Source organism: Elephantulus edwardii, unplaced genomic scaffold, assembly GCF_000299155.1.
Source record: "Elephantulus edwardii isolate Elephantulus edwardi_28Jun2011 unplaced genomic scaffold, EleEdw1.0 scaffold00124, whole genome shotgun sequence".
NCBI classification, from domain to species: domain Eukaryota; kingdom Metazoa; phylum Chordata; class Mammalia; order Macroscelidea; family Macroscelididae; genus Elephantulus; species Elephantulus edwardii.
In genome coordinates, this window is record NW_006399874.1 from 2570246 (window position 1) to 2581839 (window position 11594).

Consider the following 11594-nt stretch of genomic DNA (forward strand, 5'->3'; position numbering starts at 1 on the left):
TGACTGATTCTCCAACCCACCAACCACCTCAATCTCTCTGCCCTAACAGGGGCACTAAAAAAGAGCTATAAAAGCAAGTGGGAGGGGGAACTCGGGGCTTTTTCCCTCACTACCTTCCTGAGGAGGGAGAAAGTCTCCACATGTAGAATTAATAAACACTCTTGGAATTTTCAGACGTGTGATTGGATTTCCTTTGAGGGGCATTTCATGGGCAGAACAGCAACTCTATGAATAGACATGAACCTTGACCTGGCCTGCTGCATCTCCATCATCTCTGATATACTCTAGCCCATGGTTAAAGTCTCTCTGTCAATATGTCTTATTAGAGATCTTTTTCTCCTTCTCTGACCATCTACCTTTCCCAGTATAGTATCTTTTTTCAAGCATTGGTCCTTTCTGACAACATGTTCAAAATAGACTTCACTGTCTTTGCCTCTGAGGAGCACCCAGGTAACACTTCCTCCAAAAAACTTGTTTGGTTTTTTTGATTGTTCATGGAATATTCAGTAGTCTTTTCCAAATCCACAATCCAAAGTCGTTGATTCTTCTTCTGTCGTACTTACTCATTATCCAACTTTCTGACACATAGGAGGCAATCAAAAGAAAAATAGGCTAAGAGTCGGTTCCAACTTCATGGTACATAATTTCATGAGCAACAGTCTCCATCAATGGAAGTTCAAGGCAGAAGAGAACTAAATCATGCTCCTGCTTCAGCTCCTTTACGCAAATCAGATTAAAGAGATCTGAGTGTTCAGGAAAGTTGCTAGTGTGATTCTTTTGTTTGTTGCTATCATAGCACAGTATACGCTTGAATTTAAGAATTCTACTAGTAACCCTAGACTCAAACTCCTCAAATTCTTCCTATGAAAGTTTCTTACTTATCCTGTGTACTAACCTCCTTTCTTCTTAAAAACTTGCAAGTTTTACAAGTGCAGGTTAAATTTTTAAGTATGGACAAATCGCAGGCACACACACAAATACAGATACAGAAGATTAGGAAATCTGCACCCAAAATAAAAGGAACAAAATCCTAAACTTCTTCCATTTAAAAACCAATAATGAAATGGAAAGCAGCAATAATAACCCAAAGAACAATTAACTGCATACATGTGTGTATATGTATAATAAGAAACAAATCAGGCTAAAACTTCACAAAATAAAGTTTTAGAGAAAATAAAAAATAAATTGGCTATGGAGAACCTATAAAGGTAAACCTAAAAAAACTCATAAATGTAAAATTTATTAGTTTTTCCAATTTAAGCTAAAACTTCTGCTCATTTCCAATATAGACACAAAGAGAGTAAGAGAACGTAATAAAAAAAGGTAAAACTTGTATTTCAAATGAGAAAATTGTAATACTGCAAACCTGTTCATTGTTTTCAAAATGTAAACTAAATTTAATTTCCCTTGTCTGCAAATACTAGCAGTTTGTTATTAGTTAAGAAGCATGGCATTAAGATTGGTGGACGATCTATCAACAATCTGCGTTATGCAGATGACACAACCCTGCTCGCTGAAACTGAGGAGGACCTCATGCACTACTGCAGAGGGTCAAGGACTGCAGCCTTCAATATGGACTGAGGCTCAATGTCAAGAAGACAAAAATTCTCACCACTGGACCAATCGATAGCATCAGGATGGATGATGAAGAGATTGAGATTGTTCACAGACAGCTTCAGTTTGCTCGGCTCCATGGTCAACACTCTTGGCACCAGTAGCCAGGAAATAAAAAAATGTATTGCGATGGGAAAGTCTGCTGTTAGGGACCTCTCTAAAGTACTCAAGAGCAACGGTGTCTCTCTGGAGACTAAGGTGCGCCTGATACAGGCCATGGTTTTTGCAATCACTTGTTATGCATCAGAGAGTTGGACAATGACTAGGGAGGATAGAAGGAGAATTGATGCCTTTGAGCTGTGGTGCTGGAGAAGAGTGTTGAATGTACCATGGACTGCCAAGAAAACAAACGTTCATCCTAGAAAGGGTTAAATCAGGCTTCTCCTTGGAGGCAAGGATTCTGGGGCTTCGTCTGACATACTTTGGACATACTGTAAGGAGAGACAGGTCTTTAGAGAGGGACATTATGCTGGGTAGAGTAGAGGGACAGCGCAGGAGGGGAAGACCCTCTATGAGGTGGGATTGATTCAGTGACTGGGGTAATCAGGATGGGTTTGTCAGAGGCAATGAGATTGGCACAGGATAGAGCAAGGTTTAGGGCTGTTGTACATAGGGTCACTATGAGTCGCAAACAACTCGACGGCACAGAACAACAACAACAACAAGTACAATTTAAGTATAACCTAAATATAACTTAAGACAGCTCTGGCGGCTTAGAGATAAGAAGCTGCACTCCAACATGAAAGGTATATAGTTCAAATCCAACAACTGCTCTGTGGGAGAAGGATGGGCAATCTCCTCTTATGTAATTAACTGACCCTGAAAACCCTATGGAGAGTCAACTCTGGGTCAGTTCCAATTTGATGGCACACAACAACAAGAAGGACATCATAGTTTTGCCTGCCTTGTACAGGATGGAGCAGAGTTCGCATCTGTGGTTCATTACACCTTATGAGTCATACCAGACTTAATAGCATCTAACAAGTACAACAGAATGAATGACTTTTTGATCCTGTGATATCATCCTCATAGTCTCTTCTGTACACATCATTGCAGTCACTATCAATTAATCTTATTGTAGATAGTCTTCTATTTTGCTGACCCTCCACTTTTTTTAAGCATGATGTCCTTTTCCAGGAACTAGCTCCTTCTGACAATATACAAAAAATGTGAAATGAAATCTCATCATCTTTATCTTTAAGGAGAATTTCAGTTGCACTTCTTCCAAGACAGATATGTTCATTCTTTTGGCTGTCCATATTGCACTTCATACTCTTCTCCAATACCCTAACACGAAAGCATCAATTCTTCCTTGGTCAAGCTTTTTCATTGTCCAATTTTCACATATATCTGAAGCAAATGAAAATAAGGCTTCGTTCAGGAACACTTGAGTCAGTTTCTCTCTCTCTCTCTCTGTATTTATTTATTTGACACTGGTGTATTTACAAAGTTCAAGTACATTGTGTTTCGCACTGGATCTTTCCCATTTCCTTCACACCCTCCTCCATCAAATTGTACAACTCTGTGATTAACAACTCCCCTGCCCATTCTTACTCCTCTACTTTCACCTTCCCTCCTGCCCCTTAGATTCTCTTAGATACTCTTTCTACAATAGTGATTTTATACAGTATCTGTCCTTAAGGAATTGAGTTAGTTCACTCAGCATAATACTCTCTAGCCTCTCCCAATTGAGGTAGTAATTGACAAAATTATTGTTCCCACGTGCTACATGGTATTTCATTGTGTAAATGTACCATAATTTCTCAATCCATTCAGTTGTGGTTAGACATCTAGGCTATTTCCATGTTCTTGTGATGGTGAATAACGCTGCTATGAACATTGGTGTATAAGTCTCCATTTGTGCCTCAGTTCGAATTTTCTAGGGGTATATTCCAAGTTGTGGAATAGCTAGGCCATATGGAATTTCTATGTTCAGCTTCTTGTGGAAGTGCAAAACTTCCTTCCAGAGTGGTTGTACCATTTTACAATCCCATCAACAATGTCTAAGAGTTTCTATCTCACCACAGCCTCTCTAATATGTATTACTTGCTGTCCTGTTAAACTTTGCCACTTCAAGTGGAGTGAGATGATATCTCATTGCGGTTTTGATCTGCATCTCTCTTATTGCCAGTGATTTGAAGCATTTCTTCATGTGTCTACTGGCCATTCAGATATCTTCCTTTGTGAAAATCCTTTCCATGTCTTTTGCCCATTTTGTAATTGAGTTATCAGATTTTTTTTTCTTGTAGAAGACCAGAAACATTCAATAAACTTTTGTTATGAGATTCTTGTCTGAGATGGTATTGCCAAATGTTTGTTTCTACTCGATAGCTTTTCTTTTCACCCTGTTGGAAAAAGTTTTTGATGTGAACATTGTTTTAATCTTTAGCAGGTCCCATTCTAAAATTGATGAATTTTATCTTCTGCAGATTGAGCATTATTTGCTTTATTTGAAAATATCTTTATATCAGAGACTAGGCCTTTTAAGCTTGATCCCAGTTTTTCTCTTGTGAACTTTGTGGTTTTGGGATTTACTCCCAACTCTCTGGTCCACCTTTAGTTGATTTTTGTGTATGGTGTGTGAGGTGGATCCTGTTTCAGCTTTCTGCAGGTGAAAGTCTAGTTTTGCCAGCACCACTTGTTGAAGTGGTTGTCATTTTCTCATTTTATAGGTTTTATTTCCTTGTAGAATATCAGTTGACCATAGATAGATGGACCTATTACTGGGTTCTCAATTCAGTTCCATTGGTCTATGTTCCTGTCATTGTACCACTACCATACTGTTTTCGTTACTACCGCTGTATAGTAGGTTTTGAGCTCAGGGAGTGCTATGCCTCCCACTTTATTTTTGTTTCTCAGAAGTGTTTTGTTATTAGGGGTCTCTTGCCTCTCCAAATATACTTGACAATTTCCCTTAGTATCTGTATTTGGATTGCATTTAAAAGGTAGATTGCTTTTGGTAGGATGGTCATTTTCATAATATTGAGTCTTTCTATCTATGAATAGGGCACATTTTTTTCCCTCTATTTCTTTAGATCTTTTATTGTATCTTGCAGAAAAGTTCTGTAGTGTTCTTTGTATAGGTGTTTTGTGTTTCTAGTTAGATTCACTCCCAATTAGCTCAATTTGTTGTCAGTTATTATAAATGATATTGCTTTCTTCTCTGAGTTCTTTTTGTTACTGTCGAGGAATCCCTCTGATTTTTGAATAGTGATTTTATATCCTGCAAATCTACTAAATTTTCCTTCTACTTTAACAGTCTTTTTGCTGAATATTTGAGGTTTTTCTATGTATACTCTTATATCATCTGCATATAGCGATAGTTTAACCATGTCTTTGTTGATCTGGATGCCATTTATTTCCTTCTCTTGTATTACCCTAGCAAGCACTCCCAATACAATATTGAATAGATGTGGTGACAGTGGTCATCATTATCTGTACCTGTTCACAAGGACAATACCTTTAGTCTTTCTCCATTGATAATGATGTCTCTTTTTTTGGTATATATTCTTTTCACTACGTTGAGGAAATTCCCTTCTATTCCGATTTTGCTGACTGTCTTTATCAGGAAGTGGTGTTGTATTTTATCAAATGCCTTTTCTGCATCAATTGCTAAAGTCATATGGTTCTTGTTATTTACTTTGTTAATATAGTGTTAATATTGTTTTTCTTATGTTGTGCCATCCTTGGATTGTTATGAAATCCACTTGATCATGGCGCTATGAGTCACAAATGACTCAGCAGCACATAACAACAACAACAACAACATGGTGAATTATTTCTTTTATGTGCTTTTGGATTTTATTGGCTAGGATTTTATTAAGGATTTTTACATCTATATTCATGAGAGATATGGGTCTATAGTTTTCTTTCTTGGTAATATCTTGTTTTTGGTATCCTGGTTTTGGTATTAGGGTTCTGTTTGCTTCATAAAATGACTCTAGGAGTTCTTCTTTTTTTTCAAATTTTTATAAATAATTTAAGTAGAATTGGTTATAGATGCTTTCTGAATGTTGGTAGAATTCAGGCGTGAAGCCATCTGGTTAGGGACTTTTCTTATGGGGAAGTCTTTTTATGAGCTTTTCCATTTATTCTTTTGTGATGAGTCTGTTCAAGTGTTCTATATCTGTCCTTGTCAATCTGGGTCGGGAATGAGTTTCAAGGAATGTTTCTATTTCCTCTAGGTTTTTAAAAAAATTATCAGAGTATAGCTTTTCATAGTATTCTGGTATGATCGATTTAATTTCATCTGGCTCTGTTGTGATGTAACCTCTATCATTTTTAATCAAGTTATTCATGTCTTTTCTCTCTGTTTTGTTTCTAAGTTAGACATTGATTTATTAATTTTATTGACCCTTTCAAAAAACCAGCTCCTGGTCTTAGTGATGTTTTCAGTTGTTCTTGTTTTCTGTCTCATTGATCTCAGCTCTTGTCTTTATAATTTCTTTTCTTGTAGAGGCTGTAGAGTTTAATTTTTAATTTTATTTGCCCAAGGCATTGAGTTAAAGAATTGATTTTTCTTCTTTCTTCCTTTTTTATGTGTGTGCTTATTGCTATGAACTACCCCTTGAGGACTGCCTTAGCTGTATCCCAGAGGTTTTGGTATGTTGTATTTTCATTTTCATTTGTTTCAAGGAACTGTTTTATTTTAAAAAAAAAATCCCACAGTTTATTTATCATTTAGTTCTTCCAAAATTGAAATAGCAAGTCCTATAATTAGGGAGCAAAAAAACCACAAATGAACAAAATCCAAGAACGCTCCTCTCTTTTCTGAAGTCACAGAACACAGAAGGAACTGCTGCAGTGGGGTAGGTGGGTACAGAAACCAGGAGGGGAAGATGGAAAGACATAACTCCTCAAATACTTAAAAAGCTGCTTACCAGAAACTGTGATAAATACAAGACAATGTAAGACAAGTAAAAAATGAGCAGCAGTGCTGAGAAGTTTTGCTTTAGATGTGGCCTCCCTTCTTTTCTTTTCTCATCAGGTTATTCTAGGCCCAAGGCATGACTTGTCCCTTCCAGATCAAAATGTTGACTCCTCTGAGCCACCTCTAGATTGCCCTAGAAGCTCTATGAGGCATGACCATTTTTCCACAGATAATATATCAGACAAAAAAGGAGACAGTGGTAGTTTTGTCTTCTACTATTGTCTGTGAATTTGGAGAGGAAAAAACCAAACCAGAGAGTGTCACTGCTTCTTATGTCTTCCAAGGCAGTAGAAGTACCTTAGAATCTGCATAAGGCAAGAAAAGAGGCAAACTCTGATAGAAGCACTAGCCCAATCTGCCTCACTAGCTCAAGTTGTTTGATTTACCACAACAGTTAGCAATTCCAAGAGCCTTTCCTTGAGTATTACAAAGATGGAACTTGAAGAGTTATGAAGAAGAAGGTCATGGCAGTAGAGTAGAATGAAGGGTCAAGAACCACGGTACAAATAGTTAAGGATCACCTTGTACCAATATCTTGGAACAAAAGCTTCAAAATAACAGAGATTTAGATGTCAGAAGCCATCAATGTCCTGGCAGAAGGTGACAGGAAGACAGAGGAATAATAATATTTATCAACAGCAGTAGCCTCCACACTTCTTCAAAACTACCTCTGCCCTTGCCATCTGGACGGGGCCATTAGCACATGTCCTAGTGGGCCTAGAATTCCCTGAGTAAATTTGTCCATACAAATGGCCCCCTAAACCCATGGCAAAACTTCCAAATAAAACAAAAGGAAAAAACACACAGTCTGTATGTCATATAAAATTTTCAGGGTTGGCTGGAGGAAGAATGGAGCTTAGGGTCAAAGTTCAGAAGTTACTTCCTCTTTGTGTGTGTGTGTGGTTCAGAGTTGTGTCTGGAGTCATGGGTAGAGCCAGGGCCTGAAATGTGCACAGATGCCTTCCTCTTTCAGCTTATACTTTCACTCTGTTCTTCCTGCTCCTCATAAAGAGTGGCTCACTTTTTGAGCTTCTTCCTCCAGTTCATATGAATCCTTTCCACTCTCTTCCTCACTGCCCAATGACCTGTTGGAATAGTCTGTTTTTTCTGCTTTAGATGAATAGTCTTTGTCATTGTACTCTTCTTCCTCTTCATAATCATCTTCTGAAGGAATAAAAGTCTCATCCTCAATTTCAGATTCCAAATCCCCTTTCTCAGCATCACTCCCCTCACCCTCAGGCTCCAGGAAAAAACAGCCACCTTTTTCAAAGAAACCTTCAGGATCATCAACAATGGTCTTCATAATTTTAGTCCAGATGAGGGACTGCAATCCTTCTGCATACTTCAAGTCACAGGAATTTAACCATTTCTTGATGGGGTCAAGATAGGCTACAGGAATGGCATTGATCTTCAGTTGAAAGTGAACCCTCTCAAAATGGATTAGTTCCACTTCATCCAATGTCACCACAAAAGGTGGCCATTCTGTAGTATTTACTAGTGCACTACTGTTGGGCTGAAGGAGGTAGGTACTTCTGTAAGGAGGACAATTAAATCTAAAATCTCTAAAAGGCACTTCAAATTCCAGTTACTCCTTAGTTAAAGCCTATACTTTCTCAATGACATTTTGAAAGACTGTTTTCAGTTTGTGCCTCATTTCTCGTTCCATCTGCTTAACATATAGGTCTTCATGGTCATGCATATGCTGGTGTTTTCCCAAGTCTGTAGTGATCTCCCTCACTTCTGTGTAGAACTGAACATCTGTGTGCTGCTTCTTCCCAAACATGATAGCATTCTTGAGGTGTAAGTGCAAGAAAATAATAATTTCTCCATCACGGGGCTGGAACAAAGCATGCTTGATGTTATTGTACAGAATATCTACTTTGTCTCCTTGAACAGATGTGAAGTGAAAAACCATTGACAAGGGTCTCCAGTGTGCCCTGCATCCTCTTTTGGGCAATGTTTGAGCAAATGTACAGATCTTCCAGTTTGGGATTACTCTGGTGAGATTGACCACCAGTGAGTCTTGTTGCACAATGCCCTCTTTCTCTTTCTCCTCTGCTTCTCAAGTCTTGTATTGTTTCTATACTTCTTTTTTTATGATATTCTTTTTATTGAAAAAGAATATAAAATAGCTCCAAAAATAGATTTTACATTATTACTTTGCTTATAGATGTTTTTATGCTTTTTGCAGGAATTTACTTCCTGTAACAATTTTTGCTTTATCTGGGCAATTCTAGATTTCTTAAAACCAGAATTAAAGGACAAACCTTTAGGAGTTCAGCAGAAATCCTTGTTGGTTACCTGCAACTATGAAGCCAGGAAACTTGGAGTTAAGAAATTGATGAGTATCAGAGATGCAAAAGAAAAATGTCCACAGCTGGTATTAGTTAATGGAGAAGACTTGACTCAGTATAGAGAGATGTCATACAAGGTTACAGAGCTATTAGAAGAATTTAGTCCAATTGTTGAAAGACTTGAATTTGATGAAAACTTTGTGGATGTAACAGAAATGGTTGAGAAGAGACTACAGCAGCTTCAAAGTGACGACCGTTCCTTGTCAGTGTCGGGTCACGTATACAATGATCAGTACAGCCTTTATGGAATCTCATCCAGCCTTACCTGCCAATCTCTTATTTTATGAAATAATTTTTACAAACTCTTGGCAAAAGAAAATAATAGTTCTTCACTTGTTAAGTGTAAATGACTAATAGATACTTGCTTTGGGAAGTAGACTACCACTCGTGGCCTAGAGCTGTCAACCTGCATGACATCTTGCACATCAGGCTGCTTGTGGGCTTTCAGATTGCAGCAGAGATGCGGGAAGCCTTATGCAGTCGGCTTGGTCTCACCGGCTGTGCAGGGGTGGCTTCCAACAAACTGCTGACGAAATTAGTTGGTGGCGTCTTTAAGCCAAATCAGCAAACAGTCTTATTACCTGAAAGTTGTCAAGATCTCATTAATAGTTTGAAACACATAAAGGAAATGCCTGGTATTGGCTATAAAACTAGCAAACGGCTTGCAGCATTGGATATCACTAGTGTTCACGATCTTCAGATGTTTTCACCCAAAATATTAGAAAAGGAATTTGGAATGGCAGTTTCTCAGCGTCTCCAGAAGCTCAGTTTTGGGAAGGATGACTCTCCTGCGACGCTCTCAGGACCACCGCAGTCCTTTAGTGAAGAAGATTCATTTAAAAAGTGTTCATCAGATGGTGAAGTTAAAAAAAAGATTGCAGAACTACTTGCTAGTCTTTTAAAAAGAGTAAGCCAGGATGGAAGGAAGCCACATACGGTAAGGCTGATAATCCGTCGGTTTTCATCTGAGCAGCACTCTAGTCGGGAGAGTCGTCAGTGCGCCATTCCTTCCCATCTCATTCCGAAGCTGGGGACAGGAAACTATGATGTGACGACCCCAATGGTTGATATACTTATGAAACTTTTTCGAAATATGGTGAATGTGAAGATGCCCTTTCACCTCACTCTTCTGAGTGTGTGCTTCTGCAAACTTAAAGCAACAACTCCTGTTAAGAAAGGACCCCTTCACTATTACTTTAACACCCTCTTTATACTTCTTTTATAATATGGAAAGCGTTCTGAAGATTCAAGACCAGCACTGTCTGTTCTCCAAGTGCCTTCATAACTGAGGCTTAGTATGTAATTTCCTTGACAAAAGTGGCTTCTGGGTTAGGAAAGATGCTGCCCTCATTCCTGCCCAGAGCACTGCCTGGACAATAAAAGTTGATTCGCAGGTAAGTATAGTCTCCTTCCACAGACATAGTTATATTCTTGATTATAGCAATGTGAAAAGGTGATGCAATGCCAAACACAGGTCTGATTACAGTCTCATACTTCTTATCTATATAGATCTTCATTTCCCAAACAAATTAATCCTTAGACATCAAAGATGGGTTCCTGTAGGATACATTAGATTTGTGAGCCATTTGAATCTACTGTTCTCCCTTTTGTTTCATCAATCACCTCTTTGCTTCCTTCTCGAGTTGAGCTGCAGTTCTTCCTTCTGCTGTGCTCTTCGCTTCTCTCTGCTACATTTTTCTCTTCTTCCTTCCTCTTCCTCATCTTCATTCCTTAGAAATATTACCACATTTTTTTCACTTTTTCTTCGCACAAGTCGTAACAGTAGCTGGGCCATCCTCATCCATAAGTATGTGTCATCAATGAATAGAGCATAGATTTTCTCTTCTGTTCCCCGGCCCTTTATTAGTCAGTTCTGAGAATTCCAAATAGTTGCTAAAAAACATTCTTTTCTTCATTTTATATTGGTTTTTACTATTGATTACTAGAGAGCCCTCACACTATTCTATTCCCATGTCTGACCCCAGATTTTTTGTAATTTTATTCTGCAGCTCTGGCTTCTGCTTTTTAAACACCTCCATGACAGCATTCTACACATCACAGATCTTTGCACCATATCTTAATTTCTTCAGAAGCTCCTCTTGAAGCTGGAGTAAAAAGTTGTAATTCTCTTAAACTTCCTGAGAAGAATCAACCATCAAAGTTTGAACAAGGTTGGAGCAGTAAGATTTAAAACTAATACCCATGGCACAAGTGATGGACCCAAAATGCATATAATTCTTATCATTGATCACACTGAACTAGAGATTATAGTTACCACCACTTTGGATGATAGGAGGGTAACACATTTCCTCAGTAGAAGGGTCTGCCCCTGCTAGGTATTTCGTCTCTTCAATGGCCTTTTCAACAGACTCTGCTATTTTGCTGTGTCTTACTTTCTTATCTGCATCAACTATTTCCATGACTTTTTCCTTGAAATATTTGTTGAAGACTTCAGAAGTGATACTGGCCACCTTCTTCATTAAGTTGAGTTCTCCATTCTCTTTCACTGCACTGGTGTAAGCCACCACTGTACTGATGTCTATTTTGTGAAAGCCCTCTTTGTTGAGGCAGTCATTCCAGCTCCTTATGCACTCTCCAGGGAATATGTCTTTGCTAAACACCCCAATCTTCTTTATAGTCTTGCTTTCTTTCATGGTTTCAATCATTTTATCAAAGCTGCTCTTATTACTTTCATT

General features: G+C 38.3%; 1 protein-coding gene and 1 pseudogene across 1 annotated transcript; one reads left to right on the forward strand and one right to left on the reverse strand.

The window, feature by feature from the left end:
• Window positions 1-8325: 8325 nt before the first annotated feature.
• LOC102860673 (DNA polymerase iota-like) lies at window positions 8326-10084 on the forward strand (the record flags this gene model as incomplete). The annotated part of the gene is made up of 3 exons (XM_006893155.1): window positions 8326-8344; window positions 8782-9130; window positions 9295-10084. Coding segments are annotated over exons 1-3 (1158 nt in total), but the record flags the coding sequence as incomplete, so codon positions are not given.
• Window positions 10085-10106: 22 nt separating this feature from the next.
• LOC102861074 lies at window positions 10107-11594 on the reverse strand (annotated as a pseudogene).